The sequence below is a fragment of the Mytilus trossulus genome, chromosome 8 (assembly GCF_036588685.1).
Source record: "Mytilus trossulus isolate FHL-02 chromosome 8, PNRI_Mtr1.1.1.hap1, whole genome shotgun sequence".
Taxonomy (NCBI): domain Eukaryota; kingdom Metazoa; phylum Mollusca; class Bivalvia; order Mytilida; family Mytilidae; genus Mytilus; species Mytilus trossulus.
Genome location: NC_086380.1, coordinates 79,804,035 through 79,830,416, shown reverse-complemented (window position 1 = coordinate 79,830,416; position 26,382 = coordinate 79,804,035). Strand labels below are relative to the sequence as shown.

The window sequence follows — 26,382 nt, the reverse complement described above, 5'->3', positions numbered from 1 at the left end:
ATACAGTTGTCTCGACCCATGTTTTGTTTTTATGGTAGTTATAATAATTACGACATAACCCACAGGTTCTAAGACAGAGAGTTGCCATACAGTTGTCTCGACACATGTCTTGTTTTTATGGCAGTTATAATACTTACGACACAGTCCACATGTCCTCGGACAGAGAGTTGTCATACAGTTGTCCTGGCACATGTCTTGTTTGATGGCAGCTAGTTTTTGACATCCTTTAATGTTACGGTCTTCGCAGATGTTAGCACTACATATCACTAGAACTTAAGTTAAGCAAAAGTAGGCAATAAAGAAAGCAAAACAAAACTATATACACAACAGCATCTTTTTTAGGACATTTTAAATCTATTCTAGTGTTTGGTATATTTTTTATATATTGAAACACAGCTTGCTGATAATAATGTCAACTTCAAAAATATTACAAATAAGCAAAAAGCAATTATCTGTCAAATATACATATAAAATACATAACTGGTATTGAAAGAGAAAAAAACAAGATCAAGTTTTTACTCACAAACTATTTACAAGCAGTTGTATTAAATCATCTTGTTTAATTTCAAAAGTACGACAAATTTCCATCACAATGTATATGTATATAGCGGTAACACTTGATATTTAAGCTGAAATTTAAATACTAGTAGATAAATAAATAAATGAAAGCATTGTAAAATAATACTGGTGAATCGTCCTATTTTCTCAATTTGTCAGTTTATATCTTTATCTATATCCGGTGTCAAAATGTTCTGAAGTGGCGATATCAATAATTATTATATACCATTCCAGTACATTTCTGAACATGACCATGAAACTTGCTTAAAATAGACCATCAACAAATATTTCGAAAACAATTAACATTTTAAGTCAGATTCTTTAGTAAAGTGTCTTCTTACCTAGTGTGCTTAATGTAATTCCATAAACTAATTTCATGACTCACTTCAACTTAAATTCACTTGTGAACATGTACTTATCTTCGACCAACTTACACATGTATAAACTATTTGTGCGTAATCATTTGTATGGCTTTCGTTGAATTGTTAGTACGAAGTCATTGGTCTATCTCTATCTTTTGATACAAACTGCAAACTGTTTTCAAAGATAACTATGACAAAAATGTTTCAAATCTAAGAAGCATAGCAATTCTCGTACCAAAAGATATATAAGTGAAAGAAGGTGTGCGATATGTCAATGCGTCAATTAGACATAAACCCGACGACAACAAAAACAAAACATATACGTTTAAAGATAAACAAAGAGTCTTAAACAGAAAACTTTTTATATAGATTGTGCCGTTGGTTTTCCCGTTTGAATGGTTTTACACAAGCAATTATTGGGACCCTTTGTAGCTTGCTGTTCGGTGTCATTCAAGGCTCCGTGTTGATTGCCATACCTACATGTATAAAGGTTTACTTTTACAAATTGTGACTTGAATGGAGAGTTGTCCCCTTATACAACATCTTCCTATCAATAATACTTAAATAACGAGGTCCAATTTGTCAGCCGTCATCACGTAAAAACGACGAATCAAGGAATTCAACTTTATATATAACTAATAAAGTACAATGCTGTTGATTAATAATTACACCACTCCAGACCCTTTTGTTTCCTACATAATAAATATTGCCAATAATTAAGAAGTTCCAGGTCGAAGCCGATACCGATACCAATAGTATATTCACCTGTTACCTATTACCTTATCTGTACGTTCCGCATCTGACAGGCGCACCATCAAACGCTGTTTTAAGGATTTTGCTTTATACACGGGTCGTAATCACAGGGTTGACACTACTAAATTCAATCATTGTCACATTGTTTCCGATTGAAGTATTCTAATCAGTATGACTTTCTAAGATGACAATACGAATAATAAAAATCTGGACTTGAAATAAGGCGTATATATAGGTACAGCTAGCATGTGCAATTTTTCATTTGTAAACCAGAATGACGTAAAACAGCGAATCAAAGAATTGAACTTTATTTATGACTCATAAAGGACAATGCTGTAACAGTTGATTAAAACAAAAACCTTCCAGGCCCTTTTGTTTTCCAAATAAAATTAACTAGCACGCACCCGCGAAATCGCGGGCATTCAGCGCGTATTTTAAAGGATGTAAAGTGTTGTGGGAAGAATTTTGTAAAAGATTTAGTGTCTTGAGATTTCAGGAAAAGTATCAAAAGTCATAGGTACTTGGGGACAGGAAAATGTTTTTTTAACCCTCTTCCTTTATTTCCAAAATCCCCATTTTTTGTTTTCTATTAATTTCATTATGAACATACATTTAGTGTACATGTATTATGAACATTCCAGTCAGGAGCCTGTAATTCAGTGGTTCAGTGATATTTGTTTTTCGTTCATTTTTTGTACATAAATAAGGCTGTTAGTTTTCTCATTTGAATTGGTTTACATTGTAATTTCGGGGCCTTTTATATCAGACTATGCAGTATCGGCTTTTGCTTATTGTTGAAGGCCGTAAGGTGACCTTTAAATATTAATTTCGGTGTCATTTTGGTCTCTTGTGGAGAGCTGTCTCATTGGCATTCATACCATATCTTCTTATTTTTGTAAAACATTTAGTGACTTGAGAATTTCAGAAAAGGTATCAAAAGTCATAGGTAATTTGGGATAGGATAATTGTTTTTTCTAGCCCGGCTCCTCTTTTTTCCACAAAAAATCCTTTTGTTTTGTTTGTTTGTTCTCTATTAATTTTAATGACACATGAATAATTTTAGCGCTTATCTGTATATTATGAACATTTATTAAAGGGGGGTCGGGGCAGAGGCGGATTTAGTGGGGCCCGCCCCCCTGTTCTTGAAAATATTTGGTTGCTTATATATAGGGAATCACTGAAGCATGACCGGAGCGGGCCCCTCTTATAGGCAGTTAACGGGCCCCTGCGTATTAAGAAATCCCGGATCCCGAAATGGTCAATCCCGAAATTTCGATCTTAAAAACACCGATTCCAGACGTCCCGAAAGTGTATTTTCTTTTTACAGTCAATTCTCAGTTTAATAATTGATCCACAGCGGTCATTGATATATTATTCAGACCCTCTCTATCAAACCCTGTGACTGCCGTGGATAGTAAACTTGAAAATGATATCAGACAGAAAATACACTTTATTCGTAGTATATGCATTTGTTTCAAAGTAAAAAGAAAAACGCAAACCGGAGGTCTAATCTGAATTAAATTTCGTCCAATGACGGATATAAGACAGAAAATACACTGTATTCGTAGTATTAATGTATGTTCAAAGTATACAGAAAAACGCAAGCCGGAAGTCTAATCTGACTTAAAATTTAGCCCAATGACGGAAACATATCCGGACGTCTTTTTTCTCGTTGTTCACCCCAAAATAACTCAATCTGAATAATCATATGAATGGATGACAAATGCGATTATGCACTGTACCCATAGGACACAGAGGCATGATGATTAATTTATTGTGGAAAGAAGAGAAGCGACACCCATAATGAGGTCTTCTCGTTTAATAGTATAGATGATACCAATAATTGATAAGTTCCAGGTCGACGGATTCTAAAAGAAAGATGTTGAAAGCAGAGAAAACTGTGCATCTTATAATCGGCATGACTTTATCAGATGACAATACCAATACTTAAATAAGGCTAACGCATAGTTATATTCTTTAATTCACAGACCCGCGATATCACGGGTGTGTTCTTGTATCTATAAAGCATATGTCAATATCCAAATTGCACTGATTAAGGCATGTTGAGATTAACTAAATAGAAACTGTCAATATGAACTAATATATACAGTTTAATTTTAACCGTAAAACATGGAGATGATTGGATTGGTGTTTAGTGTCCAGTAGCAAATATTACATAAATATCAGTACGATACCAAGGCGTTCTGATATGACAAAGAATTCCAGAACCCTGCTTTGTACTAGATTTAAACAATTAACAAGGTTTTTAAATGGCTAATCATATTGGCAACAATCTATATAAAGATAACGTATCCTACCTGAACACATTATGCCGACTACGTAAACGAGCTGATTGTTTTGGTGCCCTTATTCCTGCATTATTCGTCTTTATTTTATTTTATTGTGTTTGACTTGATTTTATGGCAGATTTTAATATAACGTAAATTTTCCGGAAAAGAGAATATTTTTACATCAAATACAAGCGAACAAACCCATATAATTCATTCCTTGCATCAAAATCGCAAGTACAGGCATCTACACGCAAACTAATCTTATTTTTTTGTTTGTTTGTTTGTTGTTAGTTGTTTTTTGTAGGGGGTTTTGTTTATGTTTCATGTTTGTTTCTGCTACTTGGTTTTTTCTGGTGTGCTCCCTTTTTCACCAATATATGAGTTTGTTCTGTGCATTTGATTTTCCTTTTGCTTTCCTTTCGTAAATTTTTCTGATATCATGCTGAATTCTTGTTTTCTTTTATTCCTATGCAACTCTTTAATTTAATTTTGACACAACTAATTAATATTTTTTCAGCTATAAAATAGAAGATGTGGTATGATTGCCAATGAGACAACTATCCACGGCCTTCAACAATGAGCAGAGCTCATACCGTATAGTCAGCTATAAAAGGCCCCGATATTACAATGTAAAATATTCAAAACGAGAAAACTAACGGCCTTATTTGTATAAAAAAAGAAAAGAACGAACAACAAATATTTAACACATAAACAAACAACAACCACTAAATTACAGACTCCTGACTTGGGACAGGCACATATTTGAATAATGTGGCGGGTTTAAACATGTTAGCGGGATCCCAACACTTCCCCTAACCTGGGACAGTGCACATTATAGAAAATGCTTAATGATCCGGCACATAATTTTACTTCTCAAGCCTGTATATGTTTTTCTTACCAAGAAAATTTGTTTAGTTGTCATCACGATGTGTTTGACCATTACTAAATGTTCATGTCACACATTTTTATGGATATTCTCTTTTGTGTCATGTTCCTAATCCATTTTTATGGCTTTTTACTAAAACAACAGGTGTTTTTTTGGCTATTTGTTCAACATATCATTTTTTTTTAAATGTCCTGTACCAAGTCTGGAAAATGACCATTGTTATATTATAGTTCTTTTCTGTGTGTGTTACATTTTAATGTTGTGCTTCTGTTGTGTCATAGTTCTCCTCTTATATTTGATGGGTTTCCCTCAGTTTGTAACCCTAATTTATTTTTTTCTTAATCGATTTATGAATTTCGATCATCAGTATACTAATGTTGCCTTTATTTTTGACAATTTATATTTATTAGTCAGATATGTACTGACACGTCCTCCATTTCCAGAAATTATACCTAAGATTTGAAAACTAATAGATCTAATTTGCACGAGATTAGGATTCTTAAAACTTGCAAAAGATTGGGGATGGCAAGACGTCATATTTACCATAGATGAAGAATCTACCATAGCTCTGGACCAACCATAGATTTGAGTCCTACATATGCTGTTAATTTGTTGAGAGCACGGTACGTTTATCCTACCAGGTAAGGATGCAACATGAGCTATGCATAAACTGATCATTCAATATCAGATTCTAACACTCTTTTTATAAAAAAAATTTCTAAATTTTTATTCATTATTCTCTACAATCAACAGTTGTGTTAAGGTGATATCCAACACTTTCACTAAAATTAATTTGACTCGTTTAAGTTTATAAAATTTTGACAAAGTATTTACTTTGACCAATTAACACAAATATAAAAATTTAAAAAAAATTTGAACCAACCGTTGTATCAGAAAAAAATTACACTGGTTATATAGCAGTTTGACAAACACTACTTTTGATCATTGAGAAGCTTTATATTAGCTTAACAAAACAACGTGATTAAAACGTTTATCTGATTTTACAGAGTTATCTCCCTGTGGTGTTAAGTACCACATTAAAATGTTAAAACATACTCGTTGTAATAAATTTTCAATGTTGTGTTAACAGTTTTCTCTTTCTTGATAACCAATTAAAACCTTAAGCACGAAATGAAGTAAAAAGGAGTCCAAAAGGTATAAACATGACTTTCCAATTCATAAGTCAAAACAAAATAAAATACATGGTAAACATTCAAATGGACCAACAAAAAAAAACACAACAGTATACAAAAAACAACATAGAAAACTTAAACTGTGATAACTTTTTCAGGAGCCTGTAATTCAGTGGTTGTCGTTTGTTAATGTATTACATATTTGTCTTTCGTTCATTTTTTTACATAAATAAGGCCGTTAGTTTTCTCGCTTGAATTGTTTTACATGATCTTATCGGGGCCTTTTATAGCTGACTATTAGCGGTATGGGCTTTGCTCATTGTTGAAGGCCGTACGGTGACCTATAATTGTTAATGTTTGTGTTTTGGTTTTTTGTGGATAGTTGTCTCATTGGCAATCATACCACATCTTCGTTTTTATGCTTTCTTCAGAATAGTAATTACATTTTTTATAATTTGTGTTAAATGCAATTATACTTTCGGAATTTCTTAATTAGCTTCATTGATAACTGTAAAGAATATACGAAAGTCTTAAAGTATAGTGTTTTAACCTTGTACTGAAACATAAAAAATATTCAAAAGCACAAATAGACGTGACAGGAAGTTAGATATTATGTCGATGTCTTTGTAAAAAAAATAATTTACGCCAATCACCTTCTATAAGTGATTGAACCGTCGAAGATCTATTGTTTATCATTTGACATTGTACGTACAGTCTAAAGTATAATGATACGTGCTTTATTCATATCGAAATTGGATATTGAAATATGATGAATGACTGTTGAGAAAATTCATTAAACCAACAATTAAAAGTCATACGGAAGTGCAAAGTTATTTATTTCAAAGCTAATGAAATCTATTGAATACCGTTCAAGTAGTGCTGTTTTACATATAAAAGAGGTATTTCCAGTTTTTATTCAAGTTCAAGTTCGATACTTAATTATATTAAATTAAACGCTATAATAACATAAGAAATTAATACCATACGTTATTGGAACACTATTGTATACGCGAAAACCGATACAATATCTGCACACAATAACACATTATTTACGTGGTTGTTCCAATACGGAGTCTGTAATATAGTGGTTGTCATTAGTAGATTTATTCATACTTGTTTTTGTCTATTGTCTGGTACATATATCAGGCTTATTAAAATGACTACTAGTGCGGTCACTTCCATTCTAAACAAAAAACTGTCTTAAAATTGGCATAAATAAGAAGTTAGTTTTTTTGCATAACATATTTATGCTAGTACCTGATGCATGTTGGTCTTCTTTCAGTCTGTTACTCATAATGGTATATAATAAATAAATATGTTCCATCTTTCCTTATATATTTCATTAACGTGTTTGGTTTTAGCGACGTAGGGTCACCGGCAATTTCACAAGGACATCAAATACTGGGTAAATCTGACATAATCGTCAACTGATAACAATGTTTTCGGCGAAATACGATAAATATTGTACACAAATTAATATAAATGTCTTAATGAAATTATTTTCGTTTATTGAATAAATAATATTTGCTCCTAAGGTTATCCCAAACTATATGCATTCACTTCATTTTAAAACGTATGCTTTACTTACAAGAATTTTTAAATTTGAGAGTAGCAACTACAATGTTATTTTAACTACTGTACATTATTCAAATCAAGTTTAGTAACACCTTACTTATTTGCAATTGTATATTTGCACCAAGCCATTGATGTTTGTTACGACAAAATTGGTACAGCTTTCATTAAACGCAATAGCGAATGGAGTTTTAGTCCTCAATACCACATCATTGAAACGCCCATCTGATAATACACGTTGTATCTCACTTTTATAGCATTCACTGACGTACACATGTCCTTGTTTGTCAACAGCTATACCTCCTTCTCCTGGCAGTGCATAACTATACACAAGAGTGCCGTCGTACTGAATACGATTTACCATTCCCATTGTTCTATAAATTATGCTGCCGTCATGATGATTGTAATGTAGCAAACTAATATACCTAGACAAATCGGATACCACAATGGTTCTAATGTATTCTCCGTTAGATTTCAATATGTTGATTTCTGTTTTTTTACCGACTAAAATGTAATCCCCAGTGGTAGTAATTCCATAGCAATTTCGACCCACTCTGACGGTTTTATCCAGTTTCACAGATGTTGTATTGACAATTTGTGCGAATGGCTTTTTTGGTAATGTAACAATTGCTTTGTCGGTTCCAGCTAATACAGAAATGCCATATGGAGCACCTGGAAGACTTAACGTTCGTCTAAATATTAGGTTTGGGGGATTGATTTTGAAGACATATAAGTTATCTTTTGTTTTTTGGAAGTCACATAAGGATAATAAATTGTCTTCAGTAACAGCTACACCTGTGATGAACTTTCCATATTTCTAATATTTTCAATTTGAAAGCTAACATGGATTCAACTCTTGCTGGCTGAACCTGAGCTTGCTGTTGGGTTTTTACTAAACTGTTTTGAATAACACATGCCTCACTGACCTCTTCTATTGATCCAATGTTTTTTATATTGCCTTTGCTTTTAAATTTAAAATCAGCTTTTCTGTAATACATGGTCATATTCTGCGCCTTTTGAAAAACATCCTGCAGTTCTTTTCCTTGTTTTCGAAGAGTTAAGTACAACTGGTTATTTGACCCTTGTTCCTTGAGATATCTATGTTCTGTTTTCTCTCCTGTACAACATCATACAGTTCCGATATTTCAGAATTCTCTTTCCTTAATAGATCTAAGGTTTTCTCCTTGGCATTTGAAAGGTCTATCTTTAGTTTCTTTTCTGAAGCTGTGATTTTTGTTATTAATTGATTTTTCCATTTGTTGATTTCTGCTAAAATATTTTTTTCTACCGAGTCTAATTCATTTATATTTTCATTTCGAGCCTTTCTTAAACTTTCCAAAGTGGAACCAATATTTTGCCAATCATGTAATGTATCTCCTAAAAGAGAAGATGTTTTAATATCTTTGGAAGCGATCTTTAATGACAAGACATCTTTGCAAGTCTGGTGATTACTGTGTATGCATTTTCTACAATATACGTTGTCGTGTTGCGTGCAGTACAAATCTAGCGGTTCGTCTTGATGCATTTCGCAATAGTCTTCTTCAATTGGTATTTTGGAATTTGACGTCAAGCTCATCAAACGGTGTCTCCTGGTAGCTCTAAATACTTTATGATGATCTGCACAATCTACACATAGACATTCTTCGCAATCTAAACAAAACCTTATAGCCTCTATCGATTTTCCTTCTTCGGAACAAGGGTCACAATACGAATTGGAAGACATTATATATCTAAAATTAAATATAAATCATTTTAATAACCGATTGTATCGGTGATGTACATTTTTGAATTCAGAACAACATCCCATACTTATTGAAATAGATATCGATTAAACATTTCAAATTGACGAAAAATTTGTTATCGTATTTCATGTTTCTCTCCTTAAAAACGATATGCGCATTCATTAAATTATTTTGATGCATTTTGAATACATATTTCAGAATTTATTATTGTAATGTTGTAATATTGTAATGTTGTAATATTGAAATGTTGTAATATTGTTATGTTGTAATATTGTAATGTTGTAATATTGTAATGTGTAATATTGTAATGTTGTAATAATATAATGTTGTAATATTGTTATGTTGTAATATTGTAATGTTGTAATATTGTAATGTGTAATATTGTAATGTTGTAATAATATAATGTTGTAATATTGTTATGTTGTAATATTGTAATGTGTAATATTGTAATGTTGTTATATTATAATGTGTAGTATTGTAATTGTGTAATATTGTAATGTTGTAATATTGTAATGTTGTAATATTGTAATGTTGTTATATTGTTAATTAGTTTCAGATCTTTTTTTTTCACGTTGTTTCATTGCTTAAAGAAATTGTACTTTTACATTTGCTTGTTTGTACTTGATTCTTTTAACAATGTACAAAAATATACCACAGACTTAAATATAAATGACAATCATGACAATACTAGATCTTACCAAATACATAGTGTTATACCTATCCCCAGTATACCTTGTTACGTTTTTATCACAAGGTGATTTGATTAAGTACTTTGCATAGTATCCTTACAAGGACATTTGATCGATTTACCAAATGAAAATTGATACACTGAAAATTTAAAAGTTCGTGTTTATATTTCATTTGTTTTTACTATAGTATGTATTGTTTAGAAATGGTTATCCTAGCAATGCTCAAACTTACCAAATATAATGTTGTATCAGTTCACTATTTACCTATTGAACGTTTCAACTGTCACATGCTGATTTGTTAAGATATGCTGTATGACAGCCTAACAAGGACATATGATCGATTTCCACATTAGACTCATACATGTACTTAATAACGACAACATTACGTGATGTTTTCATATGCTATGAACCGTATTTTTTTCTTTTTGATCTCGAAGAAAATTTGAGAAGACAAAGAACCCAATACGGCTTCTTTGGTTTGAGCTATGATTTAGTGATTCATTTTATTGAAGCCTGGTGTGAACTACTTAAGGTGGTATGGGTGTCTTTCGCCATCTTGGATTGTAAAACACAGAGAATCTAAGGTCCAGATTGTCAATCAAGCAAACAAAATTTGATGCAGGAATGCAGATAACTAATTCGAATTTGCATTTTAAAGAACAAATTTATCAGATTATAACTGATAGATATTAATATTTGTACAAGTTTTGATTAGTTCTGATTGAATTTTGATATTTTCTAATTGGCATTTTAAGGGGAGGTAACTCAGAAATAGTGGTTTTTCTGAAGGAATCTAAATGGAATTTTGCTATTTTGTATTTTAGCCGGTAAAAACGCACGGTGACCCTATCTTTTCTTTTGATATTCTCAAAGCATTTTAGAAAAACTATCTTCTCGTATTTTATTTTACTATTCTATCATTTAGCTTAGCTTTTAATCACATAATGGTGCTTTTACCTGTATAATCCATACAACATATGTCATTTTGTCACGACCTGTAGCGTGAGAAATTGCGCTGTGACCTATCAATTTTATGTTGTTGTTTTTTTGTCATATATCAATACACTGTAAATACTTCGTTTTGGCAAAGTATGAACAAAATCTATCATTTTTGATTTAGACTCCCATACCATCTAAAACATTAACAGTTTTAAAAAGCAAATTTAGTTCTCACGAATTCCGAAAAGGCGAGATTTATTTTAACGACCAGCAACTTCAGATTTAAAAAAAAGATTTCTTTTTTTATATATGTAACAGTAAATAGGTGAAATTAGGAATTACATGTAATTACTAAAATTTAGGAATTACAGGTAATCCCCGATGCACTTAGTTAATACAAGTAATTCCTGAAACGGCCCAGTTATTACCAGTAATTACTAATTTTAAAATGAATTTTTACACCTATTTACTGACTGCTAAAACAATGTTGTATTATGGTCCGGTGATCAAAAGTTATGGTTATACTAACTAAAAGATCAGTTAGTACAATACAGTAAATTTTGAATGGTTGATTTCTTTAAAAAATATCTTGAATAAATATGGACTTTCAAATATTTGGTTAAATCCGAGTAACTTTAGTTTTAATCCAAAATGGTTCAAGTTGAGCATTATACAGATAATTTTTTACCAATTTCAGGAGACATGGAAATCAGAAATGGAATATTTTCCTAAAGCATCATTTTTTATTTTTTTTTAAAGAAAACTTTGAATTTTAAGAATATTTAGACTAACTACCTTATACAGATAAGATAACGTTATATAGGTTAAGAACTGGAATGAACTCTTATGTGCATTAGCTGCGAGATATGAAAATAATTAAATATATTTTTGTTTTTGTTAAATCATTAATAGAAATGAAATAGTGAAATTATAATTCACTGTTAGCAGCCAATCTGGTTACATTTTGTTAAAATAGCTGAGAAACAAGTTTGATGAGTTGTGCACTTGCGAGTGAATATTAGGACCTCATTAAATACATATTCGTGTGACCTTCAATTCAACTCCTAGCTGGAGATGGGTTATCGATGTATCAAGCTATCAAAATTGTAAGGGTTTTGCTGAACAAATAGGGTACTTTTGTTGTTAATCGCAGGCTGAACAAAAATGAGGAAAAAAATATCAAAATTTTCCTTTAGATACTATCTTTTAACTAGTACTGTAAGAAGCTTCTGTCAAAATTGGGTAAAAATCCAGGATGGTTTATAAAACCTAATGTTTAAAAAAAACTTTAACTGCATAGTGTATGTTATGTTAACTGGGAAAAAAACTCTAGTCGATTTATAAATAATATACGACAAAAAGGATTCTTTTTACAAACTTTACTTTTGGATATTAACTTATGATCATAAAAATTTCGTTTCTGACCATGTTTGGTAGAAATCAAGGATATTTGGAGAAAGTAATTTTAAAGTTTTAAACCACAGTGCATGATGGAGATTTTAGTTTAACCAAATTATGAAAATCAATTTCAGATATATATCATTGTCTTGCATGCATATATTTACAGAGTTTCAAAACCTATAAAACAACCTATAAAACAACCATTTTCCAGTTGCAATTCACAAACACTAAAGAGTATGCACTCTTGATGTGCCTTATATTCCTACATCCTTAAGTAAGCTCCCTTAAAATCCCCATCCCTTTACTTTCTTATTTGGTATCTTGAATTATGTTTTTAATTTTAAAACAAAAACATCAAGTTAGTAAATAGCTGTAAAAATGACAAAAAAAATCAGTGATTACCAGTAATCACTGAAACAACTAGTAAATACATGTAATTACTAAATTGGCTAGTAATTACAGGTATTTACTGAAACGTTTAGTAATTACGTGTAATTCCTAATTTCACCTATTTACTGTAACATATATATAATATATAATCCTGACCATAACAGACTCAATCAGTTATTAGTATCCACGTAAACCGTATGCTACGGACGTTTTACTGAAGTTGCTTGATTTTCCATTCAAAGTACATTTTTTATTGAAAAAAAAGTCTTTTACTACTTGAAATGACGAATGACTGACCACATCCTTTTCATGATAGCTATTCCCATATATTCTGTACATCAATTATCGTCCCTTATAAATTTCTGTACTATTTAAGTCCTCAAATTGTCTCGTACATCATGTGTTTAAGGTGTGTTAGTCTATTTGTTTTATGTGTATATCATCATCATCTCATCACAATGAAGGGTGCTTAGTAAAATGAACCTATTATGTGATCGTCAAATACCGCATACATCGTACATATCTTTTGTTAATTCTAGTTTGTTTGGAAACTTTCATCATCCTGTTCTTACATAACCCTTTACATGAAACTTTGGGGTTCGGTACAAAACATATCCCAATTCAACTGTTCTGCCTTAACCTAACCTAAATCTAGCAAACAATATATTGTGTTTTTGATTAGACGAACGACTTGGCATGTCTGTTCTCGTTGACCTGACTTGTTCTCTCTTTATTTTGTAAAAAAATTTAAACGTAACTTTTTCGTGGAGGTAAACAAGGGACGAAAGATACCAAAGGGACAGTCAAACTCATAAATCTAAAACAAACTGACAACGCCATGGCTAAAAATGAAAAAGACAAACAGAACAACAATAGTACACATGACACAACATAGAAAACTAAAGAATAAACAACACAAACCCCACCAAAACATAGGAGTGATCTCAGGTGCTCCGGAAAGATAAGCAGATCCTGCTCCACATGTGGCACCCGTCATGTTGCTTATGTGATTACAAATCCGGTAAATAGTCGAATTCGGTAGGTCAAATGAAAGGAAAGGGGATTGTAGTTACGACGTAAGGAACATATCCGATATCATTTGTGAAACGGTTATTCCATAACGGTCAACCAACTCGTGATGACGTCCGTAAAATTTACGAAGGGATGATTTCACCATTTGGAACTCTTGGTTTAATAGTTTAATAGTCAAATGGACTTAACTTACTTGTTGGCATCTTAGTTATATTAATAAGTTTATTTGTTGTATTGTTTGATTCAGTTGTGTTGTATGTCTGTGATGAATGATAACATATCTTGTAACAGTATTAAAACATTTGACTTTTCTACTCTTTACACAAGTATTCCACATTCCAAACTAAAAGACAAATTAAAAGAGTTGGTATTACTTTGCTTCATAAATATAGAATGGCCAACGTAGATACTAGTATCTTGTCTTAGGGAGGGATAAATCTTACTTTGTAAAGAATCATTCTGATTCAAATAAAAAATTCTCTGAAACCGATATTATCAAGATGCTTGATTTCTTGATTGACAACATATTTGTTACGTTCGGAGGACGTGTTTTTCAACAGACTGTCGGCATCCCAATGGGAACAAACTGTGCCCCTCTACTTGCTGACTCGTTTCTTTATTCTTATGAGGCTGACTTCATGCAGGAACTTCTTAGGAAGAAAGATAAGAAGTTAGCAATATCCTTTAACTCTACTTTCCGCTATATAGATGACGTTCTTTCACTAAACAATTCAAAATTTGGTGACTATGTGGATCGCATCTATCCCATCGAATTGGAGATAAAGGATACTACAGATACAGTTAAGTCGTCTTCATATCTTGACTTACATCTAGAAATTGACAATGAGGGTCGGTTGAAGACAAAACTTTACGACAAAAGAGATGATTTCAGCTTTCCAATTGTGAACTTTCCATTTCTAAGTAGCAACATTCCAGCAGCACCTGCATACGGGGTATATATCTCCCAATTGATACGATATTCCCGTGCTTGCATTTCCTATCATGATTTTCTTGATAGAGGGTTACTGCTCACAAGGAAGCTATTAAACCAAGAGTTCCAAATGGTGAAGTTGAAATCATCCCTTCGTAAATTTTACGGACGCCATCACGAGTTGGTTGACCGTTATGAAATAACCGTTTCACAAATGATATCGGATATGTTACTTACGTCGTAACTACAATCCCCTTCCCTTTCATGAATTTGACCTACCGAATTAGACTTTTTACCGGATTTGTAATCACATAAGCAACGCGAGGGTGCCGCATCTGGAGCACGATCTGTTTACCCTTCCGGAGCACCTGAGATCACCCCTAGTTTTTGGTGGGGTTCGTGTTGTTTATTCTTTAGTTTTCTATGTTGTGTCATGTGTACTATTGTTTTTCTGTTTTTCTGTTTGTCTTTTTTCATTTTTAGCCATGGCGTTGTCAGTTTGTTTAAGATTTACGAGTTTGACTGTCCCTTTGGTATCTTTGGTCCCTCTTTTAACACAATTATGACTTAAGTTTAAAAAATATTGTCACAATAACCAATTATGTCTGTTTAGAACGCTCACTCAAATCTGTCAATAATACTGTTTTAGCTCTATTTAGCAAAACGTTTAGGAATTTTGGTCCTCAATGCTCTTCAACTTCGTACTTCATTTGGCATTTTTAACTTTTTGGGATTCGAGCTCACTGATGAGTCTTGTGTAGACAAAACGCGCGTCTGGCGTATATACTAAATTTAGTCCTTGTATATATGAGGGGTTTATTTACGAAACAACAAAACAAAAACCTGTTATACAAGTCAGATGTAAAGCTAGCTATAAACCAGGTTTAACCCACAAACTTCATCGAAAAATTCTTGTATTAGGTGTGGAATACTGCAGAAACTTTTCACTTGATCCAATGCTTGATACACTTGATTTTTTTTCATTTTATGGAAAACCCATTTTTATTTAAACTTGAAGATCGGTATATTTTTTGTACATTTATTCAAATCAACAATGCATAGGGTTTTTTTTTATTAAATCACATAGATGTAGAAAACTGTATGAGGGAATAACCAAATAAAAAGACAAATAAACTATCAAAGATGTAAAACAAACCAAAACATTACAAAGAAATATAACGTCTGAACAAAACAAACCCCACCAAAAGAGGCAAGTGTCAAATAGTCGAGTATCCTTTTACACTACCATCAAGTGACTAAATTTGTTTCGCAACCAATGCAAATGTGAATGCAATGATCAACACTTTGCAATTTTTTACCTGCAACTTCCATAAAAAAAGAACAAAGTATTGCAATTAACATGATTAACCCTTTTTTTCATCAATTATTTTACATTCGGTGTATAAAAAATGATTTACGCTTATGCAATCAACATATCTGGGTTTAGTGTTGGTCTAACCGAAAATGTAAATGTAAGAATGTCAACTTCTTTGATATTTTGACTAATAAACGGTCTTTGAATAAAGTATAGATACTTTAGTAACGAAAGTTATTTGCAACTGTATATCTGCACCAAGCCAGCGGTATTTGTAACAACAAATTTGTTAAATGCCTGATTAAACGTTATAGCGAATGGTGCGTTTATTCCGTCTCCATTATTCATCACCACATCACGGATTCGTCCAACTGGTGAAAAACGTTGAATCTCACTTCTATTAAATTCACTCATATATATATTTCCCTGTTTGTCAACAGCTAAACCTGATTCTCCTGACACCACATAACTGAATAAAATAGTTCCATCTAGCTGAATATGATTAATCAGTTCCATTTTTCTATAAATTATGCTGCCATCAGTAGGATTGTAATACAGAGAGCTTACATAATGAGAATCATCTAATAAATCGCGTAAAACAATGTTCCTGACGATTTCGCCTTTTGATTTCAATATTTTGATTTCTCTTTGTTTACCGACTGCAATGTATTCCCCAGTGGTCGTAATACCAAAGCATTTTTTACCTACTTCAATTGTTTTATCAAGCGACAACGTGTTTGTATCAATAAATTGTACATACGACTTTAATGGCATTGTAACAATTGCTTTGTTGGTTCCATTTAATACAGCAATGCCATATGGTTCACTGGGGACACTAAATATTTTTTTGTATGTTAGGTTATGTTGATTGATTTTGAAGACGTATATGTAACCTCGTCCTTTCGAAAAGTCACAAAGGATTAATTTATCGTCTGCAGTAACAGCTACATCTGAGATGAAACGTCCGACATTTAACTGCTCTGTTATTTCCTTTTTGAAGGTATGCTTGGATTCATCTTTTACTGGCTTAACCTGAGCTTGCTGAAGTTTTACAGGGCTATACTGAGTACAACTTACCGTCCTAACCTTTTCTATCGATCCAATACATATAATGTCAATATCGCTCTTTTTCTCTAATTTTAAAGCTGTCTGTTTGTATGATAGTGTCATATTCTGTACCCTTTTAATAGCATCCTGAACTCCTTTTCCTTGTTCTCGAAGAGTAAGGTACATCTGGTTATTTGAGCCATGTTTATTCAGAAATTCTAATTCCTGCTTCTTCTCCTGCACAACATTATACAATTCTTTAATTTCAGAACTCTCTTTTCCATATAGGTCTATGATGTTCTTCTTGGCATTTGAGAGTTCTGTTATCAGTTTTTCTTCTGAAGCGTTAATTTGTTTAATTAAATTCATTTTCAATTTGCTGATCTCTTCTAGGATGGTCGTTTCTCCACTTTCTAATTCATCTACATAACTATGACGATCCTTTTTTAAATTATCCAAAAATTTAACAATGTTTTGCCACTCATTTAATGTGTCTTCATATAATGCAGACTTTTTAATGTGTTTTGAAGCGACCTCTAACGGTATGACCTCTTTGCAGGATTGATGATCAGATGGGATACATACTCTACAACATACTATATCGTGTTGTGTGCAGTAAAAATCTAGCGGTACATGTTGATGAACCTCGCAACAACTCTTGGCAATCGGTATTTTCGATTTCAAAATTGATGTTAAATCGATCAAGTGATGCGACTTTGTGGCTTTAAATTTCTTATGGTATTCTACACAATCTTTACAAAGATGCTCTTCGCAATCTGAACAAAACCTAATTGCCGCTGAAGATGTTCCTTCTCCAGAACAAGGGTCACAATCTGAATTAAAAGCCATTGTGTTTTTATCCATTTCAACGGGTTTGTTTTGTTGTTATTGGTATGGTAGGCGGCTTACTTATGTAGTAACTGTACCTTTAATACATATAACATAAACAGTATTATACAGCTGTCCTTAATTTAATTTTAGTATTACATTTTGGCGAGTGTCTATATGAAACATGACAATTTTCTGATGTGATTATTTCAAAACCCGATATTTATGTATATATACAGATTTAGCATACAATAGAATAATCTTGTTGGTTAACAATTTTTTAAGGTTCACATACGAGGCGGAATCATTATGTGCACATAATGAACAGGAATGGGCTTTTTATCATGTTGGTCATTTTACCAAATTTACTTTTAATCAATTGCTAAAAACAACTTTCAACAAGGGAAATACTTTTAAGCAATAAAACAAAGAAAACTTAGTTCTTATTTATTCAAAACACGTAACATTCAATTGTCATAGATGTGAATGATTTTTTACATTGTGACAGATTCAGCTTTCTGTAACATACTTTTAAAAATTGTCCCATTTACTGACCTTAACGAATACAAGTTTAAAAATACTCGTATTATATAAATACCTATTAATTATCGTGGTTTTAATCTGACGAAGTTTGACTGAATTACTGGTCTTTTCTTTAATTTTCATGTAGCAACATGCAAACATATAGGTCTTTACTTATTAGTGAAATAAAAATGTACTTTCGGTTTTGCATAATTTCTTATTTGTAATGTTACTTGTCCTTCCAACTCTCTTCAAATTACATTTTTGGAATGCTTGAATATGTGGATTGGTGAAATGATAATCAACTATAATAATTATGAAAAGATAACAACCTACTACATTTTTACAATGATAATGATAACAATATATCTTACATAATAAATCTTGTTCTATCGTGTGACGTTGTAACAGTGGTGTGTTGTTGATAAGATAGTGTGTATGGTAGCCTTAGAAGGACATATACTCGATATACCTATTTTGAAAAGAGACTTTAACAATCGAAGACATCATGCATTTGCTTATTTGATTTTGATTATTGGTACAGTAATGACAGTTACTTGTTCCTATCTGACTCGTGATTAGTTTGAGTAGATTAATAACACGTTAAACTTACATTTATCATGTTTATGTCAACTTGTTATCTGATTTTGCCATGTGATTATGGACTTTCCTAATTGATTTTCCTCTGAGTTCAGTATTTTTGTGATTTTACTTTTTTGTAACCATATTCTTGCGTTAGATTTTTATTTCTAACTCACTTTCGCAGTTTGAAGTTGCTTTTTATACAGCTAAAACATGTTTACTCTAAGTTATATATGAATTAATTTAAATTTAATCATAAAGTACATTTAGTCGAAATATATAATACCGGTAAAAACATATATTTTTTAAATAATCTACACCAACATGCTCAATATTGTATTCTAATACACACTAGTATGCTACAAATCCGTTTTGAAAAATAATAGTAATTATCATGATGTAAAATTTAAAGATATAATGCTAAGTGGTAACTATAAATAACAATACAAACCTCTCTTATATATGTGAAAAATCCTTGCAACTAATAAAGAAGAAGAAAAAAATAAAGTCAACGTTTGTTTCAAAGAATTTACACCATACTGTGGATTCATTTATTTTCGTGGGTATCAATTTTCGTGGATTGATGGCATTTTTCATTTTCGTTGATATTTGATTTCTTGGTTTTGCCAATCTTTGTATATAAAACCTATGAAACATGTGTAATTCGTTGAATATTTGAATTCGTGGTTCATCTGTACCCAAGAAACCCAAGGAAATTGGTATCCAACGAAAGATATTGAATCCACAGTACATGTTGGTGGTTATATAATCAAGAAATATGCGTATCTGTTCCACTTAGATTAAATTTAAATTGATATATTAGGGAATGTATCACAACATGTATTGATGTGTTTTACCTCTATTCGATATATTAAGTGAAAGCCAGAAATGCTGTCATAGCTCTTATGGGCTACATATCACATAATTGATAGAATATTGTGTACCTAAATATAGCAATCAATATAAATGCAATTGCCATAGATATTTGGATCTAATGTCATACAAATGGAGTACGACAGTCTTAGACTCATATATCAACCAATGAAAATACTTGATTTGATATTTCGAGCACATAATTTGTACTCCGAGTACTGATTTCAATTTAATTACTAAAGATGTAATATTCTAACGATATCAACTGAATCCGTCAATTCATTCTTTATTTAACATTTGTAGTGAAATGTAGCTTTTGTTAGGTGTGGATGGTTTCATTCATACTTAATGTGACGAATAGCAATAAAAACGATGTTTATTTCTGTAATGTGGAGTGATTTTATGTCAAGAATTCAACATTTAAAAGAACCAAGCCTATTATTTCCTATACTGATTATGTTGTGTCTTTATGCTTTGAACAATTTGTTAAGCTATGAATATCTGTATCTTTATATAATCGACAAAAATCATCTACTCAAATTCAGAGGGAAACTAGATTAACTTAACAAAGATGATTTCATGTACGACTTAATGTGAAGTGTGCATTGCTCTTTTTTAATACTGTACGGTGGTTTATACTTTCAACTTTCTACGGCATGTGTTCTCAAGTGGCTTGTTGTCTCATTGACAATCATACACTACTTCTTATTGCATAGCAATATGTTTGTGTTGGTCATATTATAAATTAGCATCATGTTACAATATTAAAGCTTTTGAACTTTAAGACACATCTGCTGATTTAGTTTAAACATATTCTATTTGCTCAAAGAAAAAAAGATCAGACACAATTAAAACATACTTAAAAAGTCTTCTGCGCAATACAATATATATATTGACCATATGAATATTCCGACCATACGCGTACAGTCGGACCTGTAACGTACTAATATTTTTTACATTTACCTTTTTGAAGTTCGTGTATGTTCCTTAGCAGTTGCATTTTTTTTGTAAAGTGGCTAAATATTCTAAAACAATTGTCCTCCCACATTATATTTAATTCTAATATTTTCAATTTTAGTGATCATAATTCAATTTTTTTACTGAGTGATCGACATGCCAAATTTAAGAGATTGACAGATGAAAATAGCGTGATTTGCCAACTTCTTAATATTAATCAGACCGTACGCGTATGGTCCAAATACTCATACGGTCTGGCATATATATAAGGCAACACAATTGAACGTGAGCATGCATCTTTTAATAAAAACAATATATATTTTACTACACCATACTGAATAATGGAGAGGGAATGAGGAAAGAAAGACAGAGATCAGGATGATGAAAGCAGGTTATGAATATTATCAATCTTTTCTCAATCTCACACTTACAACGTATTACCGGAAGTCGAAAAGTTCTTTTAAACTGGGTGATGTCCACGAATAATTTGGTTTAAATTGTTATAAATATAAGTAGCTGCAGAAACCAAAACTAGTTTATCCTTGCTGATTAAAATGTTATATTCACTAAACTCAAAGACAACGTAATATACCTATTTTAATCATGTCAGTTACTCTGACAAAATCTTATGATGGGATAAAATTCAGATCTATTCAAATATTGTGTTTATTCACAATTTTATGAATGACCATGTGTACTCCGCATGTAATTTCTTTCCCCTTTGAATGGGCAATAAGAAACTGTTGGATCTTTAATTTGCAATAACGAAGAACACAAAAACATAAAACACTTCAAATTCCTATCGTTTGCATCTGTATACTTTACTATTTCAAGTCATTTATAATTAAATATCTAATCAAAATATAAGTATCGATTACTCAGATGCGAACAACACTTACATGTACTAGAATTCAAAGAGCGGATACGACAATGTATTCAAGACCACGTTTTTTTAATATGAAAATTTTCCAAATTAACAATTATATATCGTTAATAATAACACTTTAATTCTTGACATGAAAAAACGCTGTTCTAGAATCTGATAACCTGGGAAGTATTTTTACCACATATATCAGAAAATCAATGTAAAGATGATGTATAACAAGATCATTTAATGATAAAAACATACACAAAGTTTTGCTATTAACTCAATATATTTTAAAAAAAGAATTTATAAACAAATGTGATTGTTTTAACTAAATGAAGGGCTATCATTTCAAAAGAACAACGTATTTTCCGTATAATCATTGATGAAACTGGCTTACCCGAGGGTATCACCAGCCCAGTAGTCAGCACTTCGGTGTTGACATGAATATCAATTATATGGTCATTTTTATAAATTTTCTGTTTACAAAACTTTGAATTTTTCGAAAAAACTAAGGATTTTCTTACCCCAGGAGTAGATTATCTTAGCCGTACTTGGCACAACTTTTTGGAATTTTGGATCCTCAATGCTCTTCAACTTTGTATTTATTTGGCTTTTTAACTATTTCGATCTGAGCGTCACTGATGAGTCTTATGTAGACGAAACGCGCGTCTGGCGTATAAAATTATAATCCTGGTACTTTTGATAACTATTTACAGATTTTTTTCTACATTACGTAGAATAATTAAATAACAACGAAAATTATCTCAATAATAAAAATGCATTAAAATCATACAATAGCAGTTCTATCTTAAAAAAAAATATTGATTATTGTTTAAAGTCCAGCGGCAAATGATAATATTCAGATTGAAATTATACCTTAGTACTTATTAGTAAATACAATGGATTGTATGTGGTGAAATATGCCACACAAGAAATTGTTGACAGCCCAAAACATAACCAAAATTATAGGCCAGTTGTTTTTTAAGCTGTGCAACATATCATGATACACAAGACATAACAAAAAGTAACAACATAACTATTTATTCAAATCTTTTATTTTTTACGGTTTATGTCCTACTGGATATTCACAGAGCGCAGGCGAGTGCAAATTACAGCTTCTATGGTCCCAAAAGTATCCATTTTCTGGGTCACTTGAGTCGGCCCTTCCCATGCTAGCACAGTGTTCACCATCGGGTTTTGTGTGACTATGTGATCCAGGTCTCCAATGTGAGTACACGTGTTTGCCTAAAAGGGTTCCAGTGCTCATCCACTGCCACGGTCCACTGAAACTTGACGAATTCCTATAAGCGTCAATCCAATAATGAGGCGCTGTAATAAACTAAACAATCAAACGTAGGAAATCCGTTTGAAAATGAGAAAAAAAAACCAACGTGTTTACGAAAACAATAACAGTTTATTCTATGAAATTAAAAAAACATATCAATATAATCAGAGGTTATTGATACTTATGTTTAAAATATCATTGATTTCAATCGTCATGTGTTATTATTAAGGGCAAAGAATCAAGTAATAATATCATTGTTATATATACTACTGGAATAATTATTGTTCACTTTATATTATTTTGAATGAAAATTTTTAATTTGATTTTTATTTCCTGAAACTGACTATTAGCCACATATAATAAAGAAAGACGTAAATGTCAAAGGTATTCATCAAAGGTGTTGATACATTATAATTAAACTATAGGCTATAATAAAAATATATGAGAAACCAATGTTAAAAATAACTTTAAATTAAGAAATTGATATATTAATGAGTCATTCGTTTGACGAATATCAGAAGTGTATATCAAATAGGTTTTTTTATTTTGTATTACTATGATTAGATTATGTTTTTGATTAGACTTTTATGATAAAATAACGTTTGAAAAGTTAATTCAAAGTTGCAGTTGGAAATTTATAAATTAAAAAAGATTCAGTCCGTTTTAATTGATTATTACTATTATTGAGGTACTCGACTGTAATTCAGTGATTGTCGTTTGCTGCTGTTATATTTGTTTTGCTTATCAGTTCAGCTGTTGATTTTTGTTTGAAAAGTTTCCTATTGTTTATAATAATAAATATTGTATTATCCGAAAGTGGTTGGTGGTGCTTGTTTAGGCTCGTGTTATCAATGGATGGCCGAACTTGCCAAAATTCTCAATCTTTCTATTTCCGTCCGTTGATTCATTTTATACTTTATACTCTTATCATAGTTATTTCATTGGCTATATGAGGTTATCAACGCGCATGTTGTATATGTTCAATATATGTATACAATGTTTATTGTATTACCCTTATGTGGTTGCTGGTGTTGGTTTAGGAGCTGTGTTATCATTATATTTTCGTTTTTACTGCTAACTATTGCTAGTCTGCTGCACAATGCTAAACACTCTTTCTGCAGAAAAAAAGAAAAAAAAACATTATTCTAAAATCAGAAACGAAGACATAGCGTTAACGGAACGGATCTCGTTCAAGTATTGGTGGTAGGGCAAGAGTTCATACTTGGTAAGCCGCTAACCCAAGGCATACATCATTGTATACCGGCAGCTTGTTCCTGTTTATGTATTTAGATACATTTTTTGTGACAGTTCACTTTCATAGCTCTCATTCGACGGATGCATTTCAATGGGTACTATAAATTTCTCAGCTTTACTAGATTTATTTATTAATCTTACAATTGAACCTTCAACTATAAAGATAATATTACCATTTTGTTTCATAATCAGTTTTAATATAATCTAGATAAATGTTCTGAAATTAAAACAAAGGGATCTTATGAAACTCCGAGTCTGCTTCATACATAAACTCACGGTTTTAAATCGTACATTTGTGTAAAAAGGATGTTAAAGAAAATAATAAACTTTTCGATGAATGTAATGATCTTGTTCCCGTCCTTTGAATTAAGTATGAGTATTTGAGTACATATTTATTTTATTTTATTGACCTCACGGAGAGGGGACAATGATAAATGAATTTCTGCCTACAAAAATGTGTGTGACCAATGCTTTTACACCACTATAATTACAGAACATTACTTTCTCAAATAAACGTTGTACCTATGATAAAGATAAAACAAATACAATTGAAGCTTCTGCTCTTCATACAACAACAGCAACACGTTTTTTGGTCAACGCTTATACACCCCAATGGAATTTAAGAAAGAAGCATTACTTTCTAAATTAGTCTTTGAACTATTGATATAGATAAAAGACATATATTTTCGTTTTCCGCTCTTCAAAAACAAAATGTCCTTTGGTCAACGTTTTGATGCCCCAATTAAATAACAAATCTTAGGGTAACTTTGAAAGTATGATGAGGATAAAACACATACACTTGCTTCCTCCATTGTTCTTCCGTGTCGACCAAAAAAGTAACAGCTTTCCCCTATTCTTGTAAACTTGTATGGACAGGTGTTTTCCATATTAGGTCTACAATCTTAAAAATCAACAAAACAAGGAGATAATGTGGTATCACATTCACATGCATATAATTAGTATAATACGTATATTTAGATAATATACGTATAGTGTCTTGAAATATGAAATTTATTTGTATGAGGCTTGTACCGAGCATTTTCCCGCTTCGTGCCGAATACAAATAAATTTCATATTTTGAGACACTATACGTTTATTGTTTTTATACTGAATTCGCTAAAACATTAAAAAAAATTTAAAAAGTATGTAACAAACATGGTGAAAAAATGTTTGGAATTTCCCTCTTGGGGTACCATTTTGGGGAATTTCCCTATGAGCGTAATCCAGGCGGTAAGATATTGACATTTTAAGGAATTAGAAAGAGAAAATGAACTTACTTAATAACATTGGATAAACAAGGTATATAAATTACCAATTTGAAGACAAAACAAGTTTAAATTCATAAAGGTTTGACCATTGTTACTAACGTTGCCATGGTTGTGACGTGATGTTGTTGACGAAAAACGACAGTTTCTGTAAGTAGGCGGGGCTTATAAGTTAGTTGAGGTCATTGACGTTTAAAGCTAACGTTTATATGTATAGCTTTATCTGTATAGTCAAATAGCTGATTGCAGTATAAGAATGAATTCAAGATGAGTACATATGTCAATGAAACATTTAACCAACAGATGGTGATTCAAAGAGCAAGAAAAGACAGGCGTTTATAAAACAAACTTTTAATCATCTTATCTTCGATATCTTAGACCAACATAATACAATCAGATGTTTCTTTCATTACAATCTGTAAATTTGATTCGCTGACAACAATCGAGTGGCACTTCAATATCAATATATCCTATTTTCGTATAATTACATTAGATGTATTTTTCATTATAATACTTTATTCTGATTAACTCCACATTACGTCGCGCTTCACACACTTCGGTCAACGCTTTTACACCCCAATGAAGTTACAAAAAGAAGCGTTCAATTCTTAAATAAAACAACACTGCTATGCCTGCACGATCTGTTTGTGACATTGAAAAAATAATGCATGTAAAACCAAATGAAAAGCTTGAATATATGTGTTGTTTACAAAGCGAAAGAAGCACCTCATATTTTTCATGATTATAGCATAAACATTTAGTTATAAATATTGAACGCTGTTTGTACAACTTTGTAGGAATGCCAAAGCGTTATTTTTTTCAAACACTTTTCAGATGAAGCAATATAACACTACTAGTGTGATGTGCTTCAAGGAATGCTTTTAAACACCAATAATATCATAAAAAA

The 26,382-nt window shown here is 31.6% G+C and overlaps 2 protein-coding genes across 3 annotated transcripts in view; both read right to left on the bottom strand.

The window, feature by feature from the left end:
- LOC134681447 (uncharacterized) overlaps positions 1-26,382 on the bottom strand; it is a 51,651-nt gene that overhangs the window by 10,728 nt on the left and 14,541 nt on the right. Inside the window, exons 1-2 of one of the 2 annotated variants that reach the window (XM_063541078.1) lie at positions 900-1,009; positions 138-272 (exon numbers count right to left, since the gene is read on the bottom strand). The exons of the other annotated variant lie outside the window; for it this stretch is intronic. Coding sequence (XP_063397148.1) covers positions 138-272; positions 900-936 — 172 coding nt within the window. The 5' untranslated portion in view covers positions 937-1,009. Of the gene's footprint in view, positions 1-137; positions 273-899; positions 1,010-26,382 lie in introns of those variants that run through there. 2 annotated transcript variants of the gene reach the window in all.
- Positions 15,910-18,820, bottom strand: LOC134681446 (uncharacterized). Its single transcript, XM_063541077.1, has 2 exons — positions 18,766-18,820; positions 15,910-17,967 (listed from the first exon to the last, which is right to left on the bottom strand). The coding sequence occupies exon 2, from the start codon at positions 17,903-17,905 to the stop codon at positions 16,229-16,231; it is 1,677 nt and encodes a 558-aa protein (XP_063397147.1). The 5' UTR covers positions 17,906-17,967; positions 18,766-18,820; the 3' UTR covers positions 15,910-16,228.

Coding starts and splice junctions, on each gene's coding strand:
- LOC134681446 (XM_063541077.1), bottom strand. CDS start 17,905: ATGGATAAAAACACAATGGCTTTTAATTCAGATTGTGACCCTTGTTCT.